The 24,094-nt window shown below is 43.8% G+C and overlaps 1 protein-coding gene across 3 annotated transcripts in view; it reads left to right on the forward strand.

The window, feature by feature from the left end:
- Positions 1-24,094, forward strand: part of SLC4A4 (solute carrier family 4 member 4) — a 199,549-nt gene that overhangs the window by 88,249 nt on the left and 87,206 nt on the right. The window contains exons 4-7 of one of the 3 annotated variants that reach the window (XM_039350339.1): positions 2,157-2,292; positions 12,235-12,395; positions 15,014-15,166; positions 22,135-22,230. In XM_039350339.1, the coding sequence (XP_039206273.1) occupies positions 2,157-2,292; positions 12,235-12,395; positions 15,014-15,166; positions 22,135-22,230 (546 nt within the window). Of the gene's footprint in view, positions 1-2,156; positions 2,293-12,234; positions 12,396-15,013; positions 15,194-22,134; positions 22,231-24,094 lie in introns of all 3 variants that reach the window. The other 2 variants (XM_039350340.1, XM_039350341.1) reach the window with 2 other exon arrangements.

Genomic DNA, 24,094 nt, shown 5'->3' on the forward strand with positions numbered 1-24,094 from the left:
CCCAGAATTCCTGAGCCAGCCATGCTGAGGGGAAAGGGAGAGGTTTCCAAGCTGGCTCAGGAATTCTGGGAGTTGAAGTCCACGAGTCATAAAAGAGCCAAGGTTGCCTACCCCTGGACTAGACCAAACTGGCTCTTTATACTTATTAGACACACCAAAGGGGACTCCAGTTTCTAGCCCCATTAGATCCTAATTGTCTGTTGGTTCTTTTTTTTTTTCAATTTTTATTATTTTATTTTCATTACAATCATAAGAAAAAAAATTCAGATACATAAGAAGTTAAAATACAACACACAGATTCCGACATTGCTCACCCATTTCCCCCCAGACCGCATCCCCCTCTCATCTCTTCACTTCCCCCTTCCTTCTACCTCCTCCTCTCCTCTCCTCTCTCTCTCCTCCATCTTTCTAATTGTCTGTTGGTTCTGATGCATGCAAATATTTTATGATTTGCATTTATAAATTTATATAATGATAATACAGAAGTATTGTTGTCCCTTCCGCTTAATTTCTTCATTTCTCACATGCTAAGGGATCACCTCTTGTTCTCAAGATTACCAATCCGCAGAATGTAATGAGGTGTAGAAAGTAAGACAACGCATCCTATAGATCAGACCTTCAAAATAGTTTTAGGTGAGTTCCTGGTTTTCTGGTGGAATTCTACTTCCCTCCTTTCAAATACAGGCCACAAAATCTGGAAGAACAGCAAGAGTCTTCCGTGTCAAACTCTCTAGACATTTATAATCTTTTGGATTAATAGGTCTAGGGAGAAGAAACCATTGTCTGATGACACCTAGATCATGAAGCTCAGGTTGAGATGCTTCCCAAATCTTTTACTCTGGATCATATAGATCTGTCCCTGTTACTACTTCTGTTGCCTTGTTTGAGAGCATACAGAGAGTGCACAGAGCAATTTGTGATTTATCCTCCAAATTTTACTTCCTCTTTTTTTTTAGATTAAAAGGAGACCGATGAACTACTACTTATCTGAGAACATATGGTCACAATTAATATTTCCTTTATTTATGTAAACATAATATAAACATAATTTGATACCCTATAATTGCCTTGTGCCCTTCCTTCCTTCCCATACAATCTTCCTTCCTTTTTTCCTTCCTGTATATCCTTCCTTCCTTCCTTCTTTCCTTTCTTCCTGTCTGTTCTTCCTTCCTTCCTTCCTCCCTTCCCTTCCTTCCTTCCTGTCCTTCCTTCCTTCCTTCCTTCCTTCCTTCCTTCCTGTCCTTCCTTCCTTCCTTCCTTTCTTCCTCCTTCCCTTTCCTTCCTTCCTTCCTTCCTTCCTTCCTATCCGTCCTTCCTTCCTTCCTTCCTTCCTTCCTTCCTTCCTTCCTTCCTTTCTGTCCTTCCTTCCCATACAATCTTCCTTCCTCCCTCCCTCCCTCCCTCCCTCCCTCCCTCCCTCCCTCCCTCCCTCTCTCTCTCTCTCTCTCTCTCTCTCTCTCTTTCTTTCTTTTCTCCCGGCGTGTTGGATAACTAAATGGACCAAACACACAGCCTTCTGTGTAAAAGTAGGCAAGAGTCTATTTTGTTAAATATTCCCTTTTACATTGGTAATGAGTCTTAGAGGGGTAACACGCTGCCTCGCAAGCCAATGAAAGTTCCCATTTTGCACAAAGGGAGGGGAAATTGGCAATGGGATGCCACTTCCTCTGCATAAGGTGCCCCCCCCCCCGATAGTTTGGCTCGAACCGGTTCTTGCCTATAAAGAAAAAGTCTTGAAAGGACTTCAGCTGATCAGAATATGAACATTCTCTGGGCATCTACCAGAGAACAAATTGGTGTTGAGCCTAGAAGTTCTGTCCTGGTTTTTCTTCGGCCGAGGAGCTGTGTGGCTTTGCTGCTAACACCCATCTTAAATGAGTGTGGGGGGGGGGGAAAAGTCCCTTGTCCTCTTGAACTTTACTCCAAGCTTTAAGTTTTAAGTGTAAGAAGGGAGGAATCTAGACGTAGGTACCTTAGGAAGTTTAAGGACAAGAAGAAGAGGAAGAACAGCCCACATTCCAAAACGAACATGTCAGATGGAGGAGACCATCACCAGCAGAAGCAACCCAATGGCTATGGAGAGAAGGGGAAGGCGAGGAAGCGCAATTCCTTGGTTATCCTTCAGTCCGTTAACCGCAGTATTTTCACCTCTGCAGTCTCTCCGGCCGCGGAGCGCATCCGTTTCATTTTGGGGGAAGATGACGACAGCCCTGCACCCCCTCAGCTCTTCACAGAACTGGATGAACTTCTGCCTGTGGATGGACAAGAGATGGAATGGAAAGAAACAGCCAGGTGAGCCCCATTTGATGGGCTGATTGGGGGGGGGTTGATTTTTTTTATCCTTGAAAAGGAGATGTAAGTCCTGTGCCAAAAAATCCGGACCAATCTTGCACGTTAATTTGTGGGAGCCAACGTTTCTTAAAATAAGGGGTTCAACTCCGTGGAGATAGTGATGGTCCAATGTTCAGGAAGGCATTTCTGAGCAGCAAGAATTTATTTTACCCCTTTATTTTAAACACCTCTTTATAAAGCTGAATTGGAATGGGCTTTATTCCAGTGAGTAGATAAAAGGTATATTAAAATCATGTTTCATATTACCCATTTCTGGTGGCTTTCAACAGTTGAAATAGTGGAAAAGTGAATATCAACTTTTTAGAAATTAAATGATAGATAGAAGCTACCTATATATGCTGAATTAAGCATTCCCTCGTTCACATCTTTCCTCAGCTAGCATCTTACTAGAGGTAAGTTCTCTTTCTTCCTCAACTCCCATTCTCTAATAGGGGGATAATAGAAGTAGCCAACTGCACCGGGTTGTGCTAAGGACTACTCAGATGCAAGCTGGTTTATAGAATGCATTAAACCATAATTAATTATTTTGGCTGAGACGTTTGTTGCATGATCCCTGTCATTGTGGGTTTGTAAAATCCTGACTTTCAGGCTCAGTCCCATCATGGTTTGTATGGTAAACCATGGGATAGCATAATGTGTAAACTAATCTGTCTGTGTAGAATATGTTGTCCATTTAAAGAACACTTATAAAGCATGAGCTGGGTTTTTCTGTTTTACATCATAATAGTTTGTTTAGGGAAGTTCTGGAGATCATCGATTCTCCGCTTTGATCGGAGGTAGGGTCTCTTCATTTAGTGCAGGGGTCTTCCAACTTGGCAGGGCTGGCTGAGGAATTCTGGGAGTTGAAGTCCACAAGTCTTAAAAGTTGCCAAGTTGGAAGACCCCTGATGTACTGCCTGCTTGACATTACGATTGCACTGAACAAAGTGACATACAGCCAGTCCTCACACTATGACCATTGCAGTGTCTCTGCAGTCACGCAACCAACTTGTACTTAATGATAGTTACAGCATCCCAGGGCTTTGTGGTCACCAGTTGTGACTTTCTTAGATGGCTTCTGTCAGGCAAAGTCAATGGGGATGCCGGATTTGCTTAACGGCCGCATGTTTCACTGAACAACTGCAGTGATTTGCTTAACAGCCGTGACCAAAATGATTGTAAAATCGGGCACGACTCACTTAAAAAACAATTTGCTTTGCAGTGGAAATTCTGATCTTAATTGTGGTCTTAGGTTGTGGGCTATTTGTATTGAACTAGATGGGCCACGGTTTCTATGCAACAGGACACTATTTATATTCTTAAAGATTAAATGGGGCTAATTAGAATTAGAATGACAGAGTTGGAAGGGACCTTATCAGGCCAGGGGTCTTCAAACTTGGCCCTTTTACAACTTGTGGACTTCAACTCCCAGAATTCCTCAGCCAGCCTCCATTTTGTATGTTAGATTTAAGACAGGGGTCTTCAAACTTGGCCCTTTTATGACTTGTGGACTTCAGCTCCCAGAATTCTTCAGCCAGACACGCTGGCTGAGGAATTCTGGGAGTTAAAGTCCACAAGTCATAAAAAAGCCAAAGTTGCCTACCCCTGACCCAGGGATTTGACCTAGAATCCTGGGCTGGCTGAGGAATTCTGGGAGTTGAAGTCCGCAAGTCATAAAAGGGCTGAGTTTGAAGACCCCTGTTGTAGGCCATCTAGTCCAAACACCAACCCAAGCAGGAGACCCTACACACCACCATTTCTTTTTTTATACAAATGTTTTATTAATTTTCTAGTTTTACAATCAAATACTTAACAAACAATGTGTGGTCTGGGCCCATTAGTAATTCAGTTGGTATATATTAACTTCTTCAGTCTAGATCCAATATTACAATGTTTCCTCTCTTCTTCCATTGGTACCTGTTTTCCAGGACTAGGCAAATACAACTCTTATTGTTATTAATAGATATATAATTGAATATCAACATCTTTGTTACATTTTTTAAAATAACAACAATAAATAAATAAATAAATAAAGTTGGAAGGGACCTTGGAGGTCATCTAGTCCAACCCCCTGCTCAGGCAGGAAACCCTATACCATTTCAGACAAACGGCTGTCCAGTCTCTTCTTAAAAATTTCCAGTGGCAGAATATTCACCGCTTCTGGAGGCAGGTTGTTCCCCTGGTTAATTGTTCTCACTGTCAGGAAGTTTCTCCTTAGTTCTAGGTTGCTTCTCTCCCTGATGAGTTTCCATATCAATAAAGTCAGTTTAAAATCGTTTCTAATCAAAAGATATCTTAATTGCACTTGCACTTAATATCCCTATGTTCAATCAGTATCCTGTTTTTGCTTTTTGCCTTTTTTAAATTTTAATTTCCCATCAACGTTCAAAATGTCTCTCTTGTCAAAGTAAGTTGTATTTGGGTAACCAAAAGCTTCCTTACGCCATTTCGGACAGATGGTTGTCCAGTCTCCTCTTCTTCTTCTTCTTCTTTTTTTTTTCAATTTTTCTGTCCAGTCTCTTCTTGAAAGCTTCCAGTGATGAAGTTCCCACAACATCTGAAGGCAGTTTGTTCCCTTGGTTGATTGTTCTCACTGTCAGGAAACTTCCCCTTATTTCCAGGTTGAATCTCTCCTTTCCATCTGTTATTTCTTGTCTGGCCTTCAGGTGCTTTGGAAAATAGGTGGACCCCCTCCTCTCTGTGGCAGCCCCTCAAATATTGGAAGACTGCTATCATGTCTCCCCTGGTCCTTCTCTTTGATAGACTTGTTGTTGTTGTTGTTGTTAGTTGCGAAGTCCTGTCCGACCCATCGCAACCCCATGGACAACGTTCCTTCAGGCCTCTACCATCTTCTGGAGTCCATTTAAGCTCACGCCTACTGCTTCAGTTGAACTATGGTGCTGGAGAAGACTCCTGCGAGTCCCCTGGACTGCAAGGCGATCCAACCGGTCAGTCCTAGAGGAGATCAACCCCGACTGCTCTTTAGAAGGCCAGATCCTGAAGTTGAAACTCAAGTCCTTTGGCCACCTAATGAGAAGGAAGGACTCACTGGAGAAGAGCCTAATGCGGGGAAAGATCGAGGGCAATAGAAGGGGACGACAGAGAATGAGGTGGCTGGATGGAGCCACTGAAGCAGTAGGCGTGAGCTTAAATGGACTCCAGGAGATGGTAGAGGACAGGAAGGCCTGGAGGAACGTTGTCCATGGGGTCACGATGGGTCGGACACGACTTCGCAACTAACAACAACAACAACTGCTTCAGTGACTCCATCCAGCCACCTCATTCTCTGTCGTCCCCTTCTTCTATTGCCCTCAATCTTTCGATAGACTAGCCATACCCAATTCCTGCAACCGTTCTTCAATTGAAGTGTTTTAAGAGCGTTGGTTTAATTCAGACAAAGACGAAAACAAGCATTCGGTTTCTTAGTCAGTTCCAACTAATTTATAGTCTCTCTGGAAGAGATGCCTAGAGATAAATTGTTCCAGAGAAATGACCCTGTTAAGCAATATTTAATGAAGATGCCATTAATGTAATCAGCTTTATGATTCCCCGGACCTTGCTTTGCTTAGTTGAGACTTTACTGTGACGTTATAATAACTTATCTTTCTGCCAAGTCTGAACTCTTTTTATTTTTCACGTTGGGGAAAATTACTGGGTCAGGCAACCCAGTGCTGTTCGAAGCGCTGACTCAGGGGTTGTCCAGGATCCGTGACATCAATGCTTTTAAATATTAGCTTTTCGGTTTTCTCTTGTTTTTTCTAAGCTCCCCTAACTCACCTTCCTTCATTTTGCCTCAAGACGTTTTTTTATTATTATTGAATTTCAGTTAATGGTAGATAACTTCCCTCTGTGTACATTTTTAATATTTCTAATATTTCTGCTCCTTAAGGCAACTGCCTCTGTTATTATTTCCCGAAGCAAATACTGGCAGTCTGAACTGATCTCTTTCGCAGTAAATGTCAAGATGTGGACTGATGGACAGGGAGTCCTTGACTTACAACAGTTCATTTAGTGACTGTTCAAAGTTACCGCAGCCCTGAAAAAAGTGACATGACCGATTTTCACATTTACAGCTATTGCAGCCTCCCTGTGGTCATGTGATGGAAAACTGAGCTGCTTGCCAACTGACTCATATTTATGACGGTTGCAGTGTCTTCAGAGTCATGTGATCACTTAATTAATCAGTGGAACAACCTGCCTCCAGAAGCTGGACGTTTTAAAGAAGAGACTGGATAGCCATTTGTCTGAAATGGTATAGGGCAGTGGTTCTCAACCTGTGGGTCGGGACCCCATTTGGGGTCGAACGACCATTTCACGGGGGTTGCCAAACAAGGCTGTCCGCCATTTTTCCCCCCTTTTCTTTGACCACGCCCCTGGCACCCGGTGATATATAAGTGGTTGGGGGTCACCACAACATGGGGAACTGTATTATGGGGTCGCAGCATTAGAAAAGTTGAGAACCACTGGTATAGGGTTTCCTGCCTGAGCAGGAGGTTGAACTAGATCAGTGGTTCTCAACCTGTGGGTCGGGACCCCATTTGGGGTCGAACGATCATTTCACGGGGGTCGCCAAACAACGCAGTCCGCCATTTTTTCCCCCTTTTCCTTAGCTGCGCTACTCCCTTTTATTCTATTGGATTTGAAAGCCAATAGAATAGACTCTCTTGAATAGAGTCTAATTCTATTGGCTTTCAAAAGCCAATAGGAATTGTCCAGGCTGTCTCTGCCCTGCTGAGCCCGCCAAAAGTCCCATTCTGCAAACGGTGCTGCACCAGTTGAGTAGTCCTCGACTTACGACCGGTTGAGTAGACCTCAACTTACGACTGGTTGGGGGTCACGGCATTAAAAAGGTTGAGAACCACTGAACTAGATGAACTCCAAGGTCCCTTTCTTCTTCTTCTTCTTCTTCTTCTTCTTCTTCTTCTTCTTCTTCTTCTTCTTCTTCTTCTTCTTCTTCTTCTTCTTCTTCTTCTTCTTCTTCTTCTTCTTCTTCTTCTTCTTCTTCTTCTTCTTCTTCTTCTTCTTCTTCTTCTTCTTCTTCTTCTTCTTCTTCTTCTCCCCCTCCTCCTCCTCCTCCTCCCCCCCCTGCTTTAACCAGTGCAGTGATTCACCTAACACCTGTGGCAAGAAAGATCGTAAACTGGGGCAAAACTCATGTAACAACTGTCTCACTTAGCAACAGAAATTTTGGCTCAGTTGTGGTCGTAGGTCAAGGACTACTTGTATTTGTAAAATTGACTCAGGTCACAAAGAGGCTATTTCCCTGTCCTCATTTGTAACATTGCTGTTGAGTTACACCAGTTTTCATTCACCGTAGCAACCTGTCCAGGGCCTTTCAAATGTTAGCGCTAAACGCTGTGATTGTCGTAAATACATGGCAGTTTCCAAATGCCTGAATTTTGATAACCTTGGGACTTTGGGAACTCTGCGATGGTCATAAGCACGAGGACCAATGGTCGTTTTCAATGTTATTGTAACATCAAACAGTCATTAAAATGCTTTGCTTTTCTGTGGAAGGAAGAATCTTTCAAGAGCCTCTCTGGTATACTAATAATAATAATAATAAAGTTGGAAGGGACCTTGGAGGTCATCGAGTCCAACCCCCTGCTCAGGCAGGAAACCCTACACCATTTCAGACAAACAGCTATCCAATCTCTTCTTAAAAACTTCCAGTGTTGGAGCATTCACCGCTTCTGGAGGCAGGTTGTTCCACTGGTTAATTGTTCTAACCGTCAGGAAGTTTGTCCTTAGTTCTAGGTTGCTTCTGGTTAAGTAGAGTCACTGAAGCAGTAGGCATGAGCTTAAATGGACTCCAGAAGATGGTAGAGGACAGGAAGGCCTGGAGGAACATTGTCCATGGGGTCGCAATGGGTCGGACACGACTTCACAACTAACAACAACAAGAGTCGCCTTACAGGGAGACGGGGTGGCAAACAAAATTAATTAATTAGCAATAAATGTGTTTTTAGTTAGCGGTAATAATAAAAACTATTAGTTCAGATATGAGATAGCAGATATTAAGAGAAGATGGTAGAGGACGGGAAGACCTGGAGGAACGTTGTCCATGGGGTCGCGATGGGTCGGAAACGACTTCGCAATTAACAACAACAACAACAAGATATTAAGAGAAAAAGAGGGGAAGTATTAAATGTTGAAATAAGAGAAATCTTAGTTACTAAATTTAAGAAATTCGGAAATTATTAGAAAATACGAATGTTATATTGTATTATTAACTAGTTGATTTAAGGTGGTGAGAATTCAAATAGATAAGACATGTATCCTGAACATTAGAACTTGGGATGAATTGTGATAAAGGGAATTGGGGCTATGTAAAACTTGGAAATTACAAATATTAAACATTAAAATTTAAATATTAATGGGAAACTAAATAATTGGGAAAAACTAATTAGGACATTGATTGTCTAAAAAGATGGAATGTTAGAATTGTATTAGTTTAAATATGAGACAGTAAATACAAAGGGGAGAGGAGAGGAAATACTTAATGTAATACTTTGAGATCTGTACTAAAGATATTTGTATGTTATTGAATTATTGATCAACTCAGCCGCCACGTTGCTTTTCAAATATTTAAATGTAAAAGTAGAAAATCAGTAAAATTTATTCTTAAAAAAATTAATTAATTAGCAATAGCTAATGGGATATATTGCTCAGATATTTTCTCCAACTGCTGTACAGATGTGATTTATCTCGTTCTATTATAGCCAGCAAAAAGGGTTAGCGCTTAGCTGCTGCGCTGGTATGTGTGGGTTTGTTCTGTTGCAGAATGTTTGCACAGCTTTCCCTGGCGCTGGTAACTAGACGCATCTGTAGCTTCAAAGAGCTGTTCAACAACAAGGCAAATAACTGTTGTTCAGCTTTGTTCCTTGAAGGTTAAGCAATTTAAGCAGCAAGGAGAGTTGGAGAACTTCTTTTGTTACGCTGGTTTGATTGATGAAAGTTGTGTTGATTTGGAGAAAGGAGTTGGGCAACCACACAACCAGATCTGCTACTGTTTTGTAACTTAAAGGGGGGAAGAAAGAGTCTGGAATGTTCTAATTCTGCATTTTCCCAAATGGGACACAATTCCATATTACTTGTTTCTGCTTTGGATAGCAGATGATGATGATGATGATGGTGGTGGGGATGATGATGATGGTGATGATGATGATGATGAAAGTAGTAATAATAATAATATTGTAACATCAAACAGTCATTAAAATGCTCTGCTTTTCTATGGAAGGAAGAATCTTTCAAGAGCCTCTCTGCTATACTACTACTACTAATAATAATAAAGTTGGAAGGGACCATGGAGGTCATCTAGTCCAACCCCCAGCTCAGGCAGGAAACCCTATACCAGTGATGGCAAACCTTTCAGCGACCGAGTGCCCAAACCGCAATCCAAAACCCACTTATGTATCGTCCGGTGCCAGGTGGGCGTGGCCCATTGGGTGGGCGTGGCCCATTGGGTGGGCGTGGCTGTGGTGGTAACGGCAAACTGGGTGGGACTAAAAAGTTCAATAAATCAATTCCAACTTTGTGAGATCTATTTTTTCCAGCGAGAAGTTGAAATTGATTGATTGATTGAACCTTTTTTTTTTTTTTGCACACAGCGGCGGAGGCCTAAAGCAAAAAGGTTTTATAAAACTCAGCTGAAGGCCTAGGACTGGGGCGACAGTGCGCATGCCCACAGAGAGGGCTCTGAGTGCCACCTGTGGCACGCATGCCATAGGTTTGCCACCACAGCCTTATACCATTTCAGACAAATGACTGTCCAGTCTCTTCATAAAAACTTCCAGTGTTGGAGCATTCACAGCTTCTGGAGGCAGGTTGTTCCACTGGTTAATTGTTCTAACTGTCAGGAAGTTTCTCCTTAGTTCTAGGTTGCTTCTCTCTTTGGTTAGTTTTCATCCGTTGCTTCTTGTCCTGCCCTCAGGTGCTTTGGAAAATAGCTTGACTCCCTCTTCTTTGTGGCAGCCCCTGAGATAGTGGAACACTGCTCTCATGTCCCCCCTCGTCCTTCCCTTCATTAAACTAGACATGCCCAATTCCTATAACCGTTCTTCCTATGTTTTAGCCTCCAGTCCCCTGATCATCTTTGTTGCTCTTCTCTGCACACTTTCTAGAGTCTCAACATCTTTTTTACATCGTGGTGACCAAAACTGGATGCAGGATTCCAAGGGTGGCCTTACCAAGGCATTGTAAAGTGGTATTTATATGGTAATCCTCGATTTAATGGTTGTAAGTCCTGAAGGTCTTAAAATGGGTCATTGCGTGAACGGCCGGATTGTATGACATTTTTTTGCAGCAGTTGTTAAGCGAATCGCCACAGTGAACCTGCAGTCGTTAACCCAAAGCCACGGTGTTAATCAAATCCATTGTTTGCTATGGAGTGCTTTTGCTGAAAACTGGAAGTAAAATGGCATAAATTGCGCTCATGGGATGTTGCAAACAGCCACAAATGCAGTCTGCTTGCTGAACGTCCAAAATATTCCCAGAGTTCTTAGCAGTAGCCATGCTGGCTGGGGAATCCTGGAAGTTGAGGTCCACACATCTTAAAAGTTGCCAAGGTTGTGAGAGACTGACATATTGCATTATTAACCCATGGTTTCTAAATCAATAGGTTATTGAAGAAGTCCTTTTGACCTAATTTGTACATACGGTAACTGTTTATAAACTGTAGTAGCTGGATTCACTGAATTTAGTAAGCCAAAATTAAAGAAATCCTCATCACAGGCTTTGTGCAAAGTTTACACTTGGACAGAGTCTGCAGCTATATAGTTATCTTAGCCCAAAGGTAGGCCACCTTGGCTCTTTTATGACTCGTGGACTTCAACTCCCAGAATTCCTGAGCCAGCCATGCTGAGGGGAAAGGGAGAGTTTCCAAGCTGAGCCATGCTGGCTCAGGAATTCTGGGAATTGAAGTCCACGAGTCATAAAGGGGCCATAGTTTCCCATGCTGGCTCAGGAATTCTGGGAGTTGAAGTCCACGAGTCATAAAAGAGCCAAGTTTACCTATCTCTGGCCTAGGCCTAGGCCGCTTTATGACTCGTGGACTTCAACTCCCAGAATTCCTGAGCAGCCATGCTGGGGGGAAAGGGAGAGGTTTCCAAGCTGAGCCATGCTGGCTCAGGAATTCTGAGAGTTGAAGTCCTCGAGTCATAAAGCGGCCTAGGCCTAGGCCAGAAGTAGGCAAGCTTGGCTCTTTTATGACTCGTGGATTTCAACTCTCAGAATTCCTGAGCCAGCATGGCTCAGCTTGGAAACTCTCCCTTTCCCCTCAGCATGGCTGGCTCAGGAATTCTGGGGGTTGAAGTCCATGAGCCACGGTAGCCTACCCCTGTCTTAGACTCTTATGTTGCTTTCATTTCAAATGCTAAGGAAAAAAAAATGGCTTATTTTTTTTGCAAATGCTAAGGAAATTTATTTGCTTGCTTCTATCTTGTATTTTATTTTAATTTAAATTTGTTGTTTCAACGGCTTTTATATACTTTGGATTATTACTATGTATGCCGCCCAGATTCACTCTATGAGACGGGCAGCTATTGAATAAATTACTATGTATGCCACCCAGATTCATTCTATGAGACAGGCAGGATTAAATAAATAAATGGAAAATGAAAGCGTGAAAATGGCTTAAATCTTGCGGTGATAGGTTGGCTTTTGTTCTATCAACCTAGTCTCCAGTGGTGGGATTCAAAGAGGTGAACAACCGGTTCTCTGTGTGGATACCTCTTCCGGAAGCCCGTTTTGGGACTGGGCCACAAAAAATTAGCTACCGGTTCTGTCAAAGTGGTGGGAACTGGCTGAATCCCACCACGGCTTGTCTCACTTTACCAGATTTTCAGCAGGCCAAGATCCACATTTAGATAAGTTCAGCCTCATTCATTCTTTTGCTCGTTGCAGGTGGATAAAATTTGAAGAGAAAGTGGAACAAGGAGGAGAGAGATGGAGTAAGCCCCATGTTGCCACGTTGTCGCTTCACAGTTTGTTTGAACTGAGAACATGTATAGAGAAAGGTTCTATTCTGCTGGATCTGGAGGCCTCAACACTCCCACAAGTCGTAGGTAAGTCTTAACAGAGAAGGAGAATTCCGTGCATAGCATCCTTGACGTAGATTTTAGAAGAATGGTTGGTCTTCTAAAGATTCTTGAGAACCCAATCTGGGTTGATCACCGGGACCAGAGGTTTAATCTGCTGAGCTTTCGGACTCATGAATGTGTCTATCAGAAGGCGTAGAGATTCTTGAGAATCTTCTAAATGACTAAAGATCTGTTCCAGTACTTGAAGAGCTGTCACAGAGAAGAGGGTGTTGATTTATTCTCTATAGCACCTGAGGGAGATTCATCCTGAAATGAAGGAGGAATTTCCTAAGAGTGGGAGCGATTAATCAATGGAACAGGTTGCCTCCTAGAGCAGTGTTTCCCAAACTTGACAATTTTAAGGCATGAGGACTTCAACTCCCAGAATTCCACAGCCAGCGTTGCTGGCTGTGGAATTCTGGGAGTTGAAGTCCACATGCCTTAAAATTGTCAAGTTTGGGAAACACTGTCCTAGAGTTACGGGTGCTCCATCACTGGAGGTTTTCAAGAAAAGATTTGTCCAAGATGATGTGAGGATTCCTACCACGGACAGGGGGTTGGACTAGAAGACCTCCAAGGTCCCTTCCCCCTCTGTGATTCTATGGCTGTATGAATATGATGTCGGATTTGCGAATGAAAGGCTAGGTTCCTAATCTCTCCTCATTGTTCAATAGACTTAAATGGTCCATCAACAGAAATCACCTATGGCAGTGGTGGCGAACCTATTTCACGCGTGCCAGAGGCGGCACTCAGAGCCCTCTCTTTGGGCACACACGCCGCCGCCCCAGCCCCGTGGCCCCCTCCTCAAGCAGCAGCCCCCCCCAGAGGAGAGTCGCCCCTGGAGCAGCCTGTGCAGAGCAGCGCAGCCAAGGACATGGCAACCGGGCTGCAGGGAGAAGGCTCTGCCCTCGTGCCCCATCGCGGTCAAATGATGCTGCAGGGCGTGGACAGAGGGCGTGGCTGCCATGACGCTGTTAGGCCACCTGGATGATCTGCTGTGGTGGGCTGTGGAGGCAGTGGGTGGCCCTGCGGGCATGAGAGGCAGGGATGGGGCAGGGGCGAGGCGGTTTTGGGACACTCGGTCTTGTAAAGGTTCGCCATCCCTGACCTATGGGAACTGAAAGCTGCTGAACTCAGAGTTTGAGGCTCTCTAGCACTCTTAGTGATTTATTGAAATCCTACCAGATTCAGGACAGTTATGCAAAAGCAATTGAACTCTATTCAAGAAAAGCCATGTTTTGTTCTCCTTTTTTTTTAAAAAAAACAACCAAACAGCTCACTCTTAAACAAGAAAGATAAGTGGGCTTCATCTCATGTACTTGTTTGTTTAATGTCCATTGTTTACAATTAGTTCCACAGCTAAAGAAAACAAGTGATTCCTTTCTTTAAAAGATAAGAAGGTGTAATTGTTTCTAATCCCTTTGTACTTACTGCCACTTGTCAAATCAAAACCTAGAGGTTTTAATAAAAGGGGAAAGTAGGGAAAAAGTTGGAATCTCATAACAAAAGAAACGAAATTAAGTGTTTTTGTATGCTGAAAACATTTCAATAACCTTGAGGAATCTCAGTAGAATATAAATAACCTTGAGGAAAGAGAAACTGTAATATTAAATTAGTAATGTCAGCTTCTAGATATTGAAGCAGAAGAAGAATCAACCAACTATAACTGTAGAATAAAATGTCCCAACGATATTCTGGGGTTTGTTTTTGTTTTTTAATGCTTATGACTGATTTGGGGGAAATTATATCACCTGAAGTTTATTACAGTTGGTGTTGTATGTTTATGTAAGTTCTTTTATTTCTATTGTAAATTGCCCTGGGAATAATGAATAGCTGTACAACAGAAGTTATGAATACATAAATTACATAGAATAAATTAAATTCCTAGTTTGAGTCGGTTGAGCCTCTTGAGTGCACTTGCAAGAGGTGTGATGTGTTGAAAAATATAAAAGAATAACACAGTTGGAAGGGACCTTAGAGGTCTTCTAGTCCAATCCCCTGCTCAAGATGGAGACCCTATATCAGGGGTGTCAAACTGCCGGCCCGCAGGCCGGACGTGTCACGAGGTAACTGCGCCCACCCATTGCTGGCAATGGGGAAAAAGCTTCGATACGTGGTGTGACGTCACGTGATGTCGCGAGTTTGACATGTCTGCCCTATATCATTCCGGACAAATGGCTGTCCAATCTCTTCTTAATATAAATTTAATATATAAAATATTAAAATATGAAAGAATAATATCGCATGATAGTGTGACTGGGCTGGTTACAAAGGTGATAATTCCAATTTTGGGGCAGCTGAATTTTGATATGTGAAGAAATGGTCTTAGTTTGCACCGTAAATCAAAAGTCCCCAACCTTTTGGGCACCAGGGACTGGTTCCATGGAGAGAGGTTTTCCATGGACTGGAGATGTGTGGTTTTGTGTGCTGCCTGCATCCCACGGACGGGGCTTTGCTTGTTTGTGCGGATCGGTTGCTGGCATGACACAGCCCGATACTGGTCCACGAATCGGAGGTTGGGGACCCCTGCCGTAAATTGCCCAGATAGTTATTTTGTGACAATGTAATATGCATGTTGTCATTAAACTCTCTTCCCCTCACAGAAATGGTTGTTGACAACCAGATTGACACTGGGCTGCTGAAACAAGACATGAAGGACAAAGTCATCTACACGCTGCTCAGGAAGCATCGTCATCAAACCAAGAAATCGAATCTCCGTTCGTTGGCCGACATTGGAAAGACTGTCTCCAGTGCAAGTAGGATGTTAACGAACCCTGATAATGGTAATGCAGAAGCCGATGGGATGTGGCCTTCCCATAGAGACATCCTGAAAAACTAGCTCCCCTCTCAGCTAATCCACGAGCAGCTTAGCAGATCCTACTGATCCATTGATCAGTTGTGGATTCTGAAGGCTTATAGAGCTGGGGTGCATGGCTCTAACACAGGGGTGTCAAACTCAATTTCATTGAGGGCCACATCAGCATTGCAGGTGCCCTCGGGGGCGGGTGAGTGTGGCCAGGGTGGGCATGGATGGAGTGGGTGTGGTCAGCTCTACATCATTCGCGTCAAGGGTGTCTGTGGGGACCTGGGCAGGAGTGGGATAGATCTGAGGGTCTCTGGCAGAAGGGGGTGGGACCAGAGCAAGTGCCAAGACATGGTCCACTGGAGGAGCCTCACTGTTCCTCTCAGGCCATGCAGGGGTGGGGGGGCTTATGGAGCTAAGACTGAATGCGTTTCAGCATAGATGGCCACCACAAAATTCTACATTGGCTCCCGGCCAGCCTGGGCCAGGGCCAAGGCAGAGGGGGCTGTTCCCTCACTATTTCCAGGATGGCTTCGTGGGCCACATGAAACCACTTCGCGGGCCGCATCTGGCCCCCGGGCCTTGTGTTTGACATGTCTACTCTAACACGTCTCTGCTACAGCCTGGGAATTGCTGAGGAAATGCTTTGCTTTAATTAGCCTTGGGCCGTGCCGAAATGCAGCGGTATCCGCAGGGAAGAATGACAAAAACTGTGTTGTGCTACCGCCCATTTTAGCGATGCTGGTGCGGATGTCTCGTTGCATGGCCATGCCTAAAAGGTGGAGCTTGCAACACATGGGAGAGGGTAGCACTACTTTTCTCTTTTGAGAAAAAGCTACGTTTACAACTGTTGGAAGGTTTTGAGGTACAGCTTGCAAAAATTTCTATCCCTGGAGAGAGGAGAGAGTCAGAACTAAGCATATTTAAGGCTGCGTAGTTCAAATGACCTGACTCGTAAGAAAGATGAACTTCTAGGGTTTCCTCTCCAAATGTCTGCATGTCTTTGGCTTTGAAGAAACATGCAGGATTAAACTAAATCCTTGCCCTATTAAATCAGGAAGGAAGTCTGATTTTATTTATTCATTTTCAGAATGCACAGGGTGCCACCCAGCACATGGTCATTTTCTGTGCTTCCTAGTGAAAACTAGTTTCCTGCTCTTTACACTTCAAGGAACTTTACTTCAAAAGCATAATTCAGCGTATCCAACGAATAAATCAAAATACTCCTAGAATTTATTATAATGCAGTATTCAGTTAAATTACCAATAATAAAAAAAATCCCCAGCTACAACTGTCGTTGCCTATTGTGAGTTAACACAGGTTTTCATGAGGTTTTATTTGGGTTTTCAGGCGTTTAAGACAGGGATCTTCAAACTTGGCCCTTTTATGACTTGTGGACTTCAACTCCCAGAATTCCTCAGCCAGCGTGCCCTAGCTGAGGAATTCTGGGAGTTGAAGTCCACAAGTCATAAAAGGGCCAATTTTTGAAGACACCTGATTTAAGAAGACCCCACATTCCACGTATTATATTTTTAAAGTATCTTGTTAGAATATACTGTAAGCTGCTATGTGATTCCTGGAAGAATTTAAGAATTACGAATTAAAACTTTAATTAACAGTGTTCTGAACAATCCACTAGAGATCTTGAGAACTACGCAGGCATTCGAATTTTGATCACGTAACCATGTTGGAGCTACAATGGTTGTATGAAAAAAGAGTCATATCACTTTTTTCAGAGATAGGCAGGAACAGATGCTTGATAAAACCGATTTGAAAGTCTGTTTTTTCCCCCTCCAAGATTATAATTATCGGGAGCTGGTTCTCAAAAATCTAAATCAGAAAAAAAATGACAGAACAGATGTTTGACCCATAAGGTGCAGAACATATTAGAAATACTTGAACTTGTACAATTTTCCAGGACCAAGAGATTTGATACAATTTGAAGATTAAGTACACCTGTACATTTTCCATCTAAAAAGCTTTTTTTCAATAGGAAAGATGATGAAAGCCTTATGAATTTAATCGAGAAAGTAATACTGTATCACTTTTGTAAGATGGAAATTGCAACGAGGACAATAATAGCATTATATCCCTTAAAAGAAAATGACACTTTTCTCTGAAATGATAACATACCTCTAATTTGCTTCTTTTCTCAGAGACAAATTAGATTTGTACTTTTCAAAAGATTTTCTTCCTAGCCTAAGTGCTGCAGAATTAGGATATGAGCCAATCAAAGAGGAAAATAGACAAGAGTTTAAAAGTGATAAGACTGTAGAAGAAGATAAAAAAAATAACACCATGATTTAAGAGTGAACAAATTCGTTTCTTAAATATAGGATTATAATTTCCTAAAAGCCATCCATTCTTAATACAGTAAGAGAAGATAGTAACAAGTTTAGTAGCCATGTTAGAAATGAGAAACCTAAGTGATCCTGTTTCGCTTATTTAGGCTAAAACAACAGTTTGAAAACAAAGTATCATTTATTTATCACGATTACTTATTTAAGCTGGAGGTGGTTAAAAATGTATCAGGAAGGTTGCAGTTGTCATTAAATTGGATTGACTGACTGGAAGGCAGGTCAACGGGATTTTATTCTCGAAATGTTATCCTGCTTGTAGCTAAATAATACAGAAACTTGAAAATTAAAGCAAGAGAAAAGAACAGAAGGAGGGGATTGACAGGTTAAAAGGAGAAAGCTAATGAGTCATTATCACGTTATTTTAAGCGATACAAAATGGGACACGTTTTTATTCATTGCCAACATAACGCACTGGAATAACACGAATAACACATTTCCAAATGTTCAGGTACAAATTGTTTTTTCCTCTCATGCAGGGCATTTCACAGCGGGCATTCGAATCCAACAATAACCAGCAAAATGTGGGCCAATCTATATTTTTGGCCATAGTATCTTCTCTGATGAGTTATATAAAATAATGTGTGTGAAAGTTTTTGCATTTGTTTCAGTTTTTTGGGTATCCTTACAAGAATAAAACCAACAGGCTGTGCTCAGAAATTTAGCCCAAAAACATCTTAGGTCACTGAACTCAGTTGTCCTTATTTAGAATATACTAAGTAGGGAAAGTTAAAATTTAGTCCAGAGGGGAGATACATCACCCAAGTAGTATTATATTGACCCTGGTTTCATTAAACATGAAATAATCCTCCTCCTCCTCCTCCATCATCTCCATATAACAGTGGTTCTCAACCTGTGGATCGGGACCCCATTTGGGGTCGAACGACCATTTCATGGGGGTCGCCAAACAACACAGTCCACCATTTTTCCCCCCTTTTCCTTAGCTGTGCTACTCCCTTTTATTCTATTGGCTTTTGAAAGCCAGTAGAATAGACTCTCTTGAATAGAGTCTAATTCTATTGGCTTTCAAAAGCCAATAGGAATTGTCCAGACAGTCTCTGCCCTGCTGAGCCCGCCAAAAGTCCCATTCTGCAAACGGTGCTGCACCAGTTGAGTAGTCCTCGACTTACGACCGGTTGAGTAGTCCTTGACTTACAACTGGTTGGGGGTCGTGGCATTAAAAAGGTTGAGAACCACTGCCATATAATCATCATTACCACCATCATCTTGACTTTTTTAAAAACCTGAACATTTTTTGAAAAAAAAAACCCTCTGTTACATCATCTAAAATGGTTTGATTTAAGCTTGTACCTTCAATGTAATCCAAATTTCAGACGTTTTAATAATCCGGTGTTATAAATATGATACTTATAGATCAGATGGGAACACGATGCTCAGTGGTTAAAGTCTCCGAGCTTGTCAGCTGGAAAGCTGATGGCCCAGGTTCAAGTCCTGAGTGCCATGCAATGGGGCGAACTCCTGTTACTTGCTTCAGCTCCCGCCCGCCTAGCAGTTCCAAAGCAGGCGAACGCGAGTAGATAAATAGGTACCACTCTGGTGGGAAGGTAACAGCATTCCGTGTGCTTCGGCCTATAGCCATGTTGGTCACATGACCACGGAAGTGTCTTAGGGGACTATTGGCTCCCTCGGCTAGGAAATGGAGATGGGCACTGCCCCTTAGAGGCAGACACAACTGGATAGGGCAGGGGTAGGCAACCTCGGGTCTTTTATAACTTGTGGACTTCAACTCCCAGAATTCCTGAGCCAGCCATGCTGAGGGGAAAGGAAGAGGTTTCCAAGCTGAGCCATGCTGGCTCAGGAATTCTGGGAATTGAAGTCCACGAGTCAGAAAGCGGCCTAGGCCTAGGCCAGAGGTAGACAACCTCAGCTCTTTTATGACTCGTGGACTTCAACTCCCAGAATTCCTGAGCCAGCCATGCTGAGGGGAAAGGAAGAGGTTTCCAAGCTGAGCCATGCTGGCTCAGGAATTCTGGGAATTGAAGTCCACGAGTCAGAAAGCGGCCTAGGCCTAGGCCAGAGGTAGGCAACCTCAGCTCTTTTATGACTCGTGGAGTTCAACTCCCAGAATTCCTGAGCCAGCCATGCTGAGGGGAAAGGGAGAGTTTCCAAGCTGAGCCACGCTGGCTCAGGAATTCTGGGAGTTGAAGTGCACGAGTCATAAAAGAGCCAAGGTTGCGTACCCCTGGGATAGGGAAAACCTTTACCTTTATGGATCAGACCTGGGCATTTTATGGCCCCGGGCCACCCCTGGACCTTGGTTGTCCCTGTCTGCTCTGTGTGAATTTCTTTTATTTTGAAGGGAACTGCTATCTTTTTTTTTTTAAAAAAAAATCATTTACGTTTGTGTGTGCATGACCTAGGCACCTACACAATCCTATTTGGTTTGGCCCTCCACAATAGTTTCTCATGCAGCCTCTTGGGAAAATTAATTGCCCCTGCTATAAATGGTATTCTACCACTCAGTGTTTTAGCACCCCAACTGTCCGAATTTAGCTGGCCACAAAGGCTGGGATTTCAGAGCTGAAGCCCCCAATATCTAGAAGTCAGAAGGTTGGAAATGACTATGATGTATTTATGGGTCTCCTTTTTTTCTTGGGATTGTGAGGAACATATAGGCTTTTACTTCATCATGCAGGGATATCATTATTCATAGCTGCTCTTTATTTCTAGAATGCTGTGGGAAATTAAATGTCAAAATAACTAATTTTGCTCATTTGTTTTGGAGAGCCAGTCCCCCAAAATACGGCTCATTGTTTCTCTCTAGAACTTAGGCATCTGCTAATCTTTCAGTTGCGGTGATTAACCTTGTGGTGCAAAGTTTCAAGACGTTTTCATGGCCCAGGAAAAAGACTTCGGTTTTTTAAGGGTGATCATTGCTCCTTTATTACTCGAGGTAGGATACCTGGATTCGGTGGCCTCAGCTCGCCTGTAGTTTGGGAGAAGCCGTTCAGTCCAGTTCAGAGATGAGGTGAAATTATAGAGTAAATGATACAATATCATGCAAATAGCCATGGGACTTTGCATCCTAGGCTCAATGCCAAAGTTACTTAATTCCCATATTTCTGACAAAAATGGTCATATGAATAATAGGGCATTAAGTTAAAGAACAAAATCTTATGAATGGTTGTTGAATTCCAGCTTAGTTTCTGGTATTCTTTTTTCTGCAATATGTATGTTTCTCTTCGTCTCTTCTCTTCTCTTCTCTTCTCTTCTCTTCTCTTCTCTTCTCTTCTCTTCTCTTCTCTCCTCTCCTCTCCTCTCCTCTCCTCTCCTCTCCTCTCCTCCCTCCCTCCCTCCCCTCTCTTCCTCCCCTTCTCTCCCCTCCCCCTCTCCTCTCCTCCCCTCCCCTCTCCTGCCTTGTCCCTCTTTCCTCTCCCCTCTTCCCTTCCCTCCCTCCTCTCCTCCCTTTCCCTCCCTCCCCTCTCCTCTCTCCTCCCCTCCCTTCTCCTGCCTTGCCCTTCTTTCCTCTCCCCCTTCCCTCCCCTCCTCTCCCTTTCCCTCCCTCCTCTCCTCCCCTCCCCTCTCCTGCCTTGCCCCTCTTTCCCCTCTCCTCTCCCCATCTCTCTTCCTCTTCTCCTCTCCTCTCCTATTCTCCCCTCTCCCCTCTCTTCTCTTCTCTTCTCTTCTCTTCCCTCCTCCCCTCTTCCCATCTCTTCCTCCCCTTCTCTCTCTCCTGTCTCCATCTCCCCTCGCCCTCTCCTCTCCTCCGCTCCCCTCTTCTGCTTTGTCCCTCTTTCCCCTCTCCCCTCTCTTCCCTTCCCTTCCCTCTTCTCCCTGTCTCTCTTCCTCCCCTCCTCTCCCCTCCTGTCCCTTCTCCTCCCTTCTCTCCTCTCTCCTCTCCTCTCCTTCCTTGACCCTCTTTCCTCTCCCCTCCCCTCCTCTCACGTGCCAATGCAGATATAATAATAATAATAATAATAATAATAGTAAAGTTGGAAGGGACCTTGGAGGTCATCTAGTCCAACCCCCTGCTCGGGCAGGAAACCCTACACCATTTCGGACAATTGGCTGTCCAGTCTCTTCTTAAAAACTTCCAGTGTTGGAGCATTTACTGCTTCTGGAGGCAAGCTGTTCCACTGATTAATTGTTCTCACTGTCAGGAAGTTTCTCCTTAGTTCTAGGTTGCTTCTCTCCTTGATTAGTTTCCACCCAAATAGCTCTCAAAGCTGCAAATGACCAGGCGCCCGAAATGCACGCTGTGCATTTTCTAGCTATTCACTTCAAAGGCCTTGGCAAATGAATGGATTTCTCATGAACTGGACAGTTGGCACGTTGCCCTCTCTGACCTCTTCACCCGAGGAAACTTTCCTGTCTTGATTCTGTGGCTCGACTTGGCTTTACTTCAGCCACCCCCCCCCAACCTGAGACCCTCTAGAAAGTTCTGGAATTTTGCAGTGCCGGCCCCTCTGGACGTTCCCACTTTGGGGAAGGTGGCTCTTTTTTCTCTCTCCTTCCTAACCCTCTTGTCTCCTTCTCGTCTTGCTGCTGCTGCTGCTGCTGCTGCTCTTGACCGCTGCTCTGCCTTCTGCTTGCAACACTAAAGCTCGCTATCCACTTGAGAGCTCAGTGCCCTGCCTAGCAACCTGCACGCTGGATGACGAAATCGGAATGCAGCGCAGTCCCAGCGTGGGATGGCTAAGTAAGTGACCGGTGGGAAACCGCAGACTGGGTGGTGGCTAGTCCGGGGATCCAAGAGAAGACAATTCCCAAATCCATCCTTTCCTGGAAGAGTTGCCCACCAGTTTTCTTCCTGTCAGGAACTCCGGGGTTTAAACCTCACACTGCGTAGGCAGAGATGAGCATCCAGCTCAAGGGGTGACTGTGAAATGCTCAAGTCTTAAAAGGCGGAATGAAGAAGAGGTACAGTATTGTCCCAAAGGTGCTTCTTTTCACAAGGCAACTGGACTTCCTTTGCTTTTCTTCGAAGACGTTTCGCTTCTCATCCAAGAAGCTTCTTCCGCTCTGACTGGAAGGTGGAAAATGGAGTCAGAGCGGAAGGAGCTTCTTGGATGAGAAGCGAAACGTCTTCAAAGAAAACATATAAGGAACGGTTGCTGGAACTGGGTTTGTCTAATCCAGGGGTAGGCAACCTTGGCTCTTTTATGACTCGTGGACTTCAACTCCCAGAATTCCTGAGCCAGCCATGCTGAGGGGAAAGGGAGAGGTTTCCAAGCTGAGCCATGCTGGCTCAGGAATTCTGGGAGTCATAAAAAGTCCACGAGTCATAAAAGAGCCAAGGTTCCCCACCCCTGGCCTAGACCATTCTTTACGCATGGACTTCAGTTTCCTGTATCCTTTGCAATGACCATGCTGGCTCAGGAATTCTGGGAGTCGAAGCTAAGGCCAAGAAAGACCAGCCTAGTGCAGGGGTAGGCAACCTTGACTCTTTTGTGATTCATGGACTTCATCTCCCAGAATTCCTGAGCCAGCCATGCTGAGGGGAAAGGGAGAGTTTCCAAGCTGAGCCATGCTGGCTCAGGAATTCTGGGAGTTGAAGTCCACGAGTCATAAAAGAGCCGAGGTTGCCTAACCCTGGTCTAGTCTAATGAAGAGAAGGACGAGCAGTGACATGATAGCAGTCTTCCAGTATCTCAGGGGCTGCCCCAAAGAAGAGGGAGTCAAGCTGTTCTCCAAAGCGCCTGAAAGCAGGACAAGAAGCAACGGGTGGAAACTAATCAAGGAGAGAAGCAACCTAGAACTAAGGAGAAACTTCCTGACAGTGAGAACAATTAACCAGTGGAACAGAAGCTGTGAATGCTCCAACACTGGAAGTTTTTAAGAAGAGACTGGACAGCCATTTGTCCGAAATGGTATAGGGTTTCCTGCCTGAGCAGGGGGTTGGACTAGATGACCTCCAAGGTCCCTTCCAACATTATTATTATTATTATTATTATTATTATTATTATTATTATTATTATTATTATTATTAACAAGAAAGTCCAGTTGTCTCATGAAAAAGCACCTTTGGGACAAGAGATGACGGAGAATCTCCATAGAGGAGAGGTACAGTAGTGTGCACAAGCTTTCCTCCTCCCAGATGTGGACTACAACCCCCATCATGCAATTCCTGTTAGCTCTGTTCTCTTGGGCTGGTGACGGTGCAGTTTAGCACACACCTAAAAGAGGCCAAATGGGAAGTCGCTCCTCAAAGACGTTGCTCTCTAGCTCCATTCTGTGCAGGTTTGGTGCAAAATTGGGATAGAAAGCTTGTTTCCCGTCCCACCTCTCCATGGTGCAGAGTTGAACTCGGCGACCTTGCTTGGCTACCATTTGCTTTTCTGGTGATGGTGGTGGTTTATCCCATATGAGACATGTGACAGCTCTGTTTATCTGTCCTTGGAATGACTGGTTAGTTACTTAGGATTATATCTAATGTTTAGGTAAACTTCTCCAGCCATGTGTGAATTGGGTTGGGTTGGAATTTTCCAAGTCCATAAACCAGTGTTTCTCAACCTTGACCATTTTAAGGCATGTGGACTTCAACTCCCAGAATTCCACAGCCA

The sequence above is a fragment of the Crotalus tigris genome, unplaced genomic scaffold, assembly GCF_016545835.1.
Source record: "Crotalus tigris isolate CLP2741 ecotype Arizona unplaced genomic scaffold, ASM1654583v1 scf7180000018322.853269, whole genome shotgun sequence".
Classification (NCBI taxonomy): Eukaryota; Metazoa; Chordata; class Lepidosauria; order Squamata; family Viperidae; genus Crotalus; species Crotalus tigris.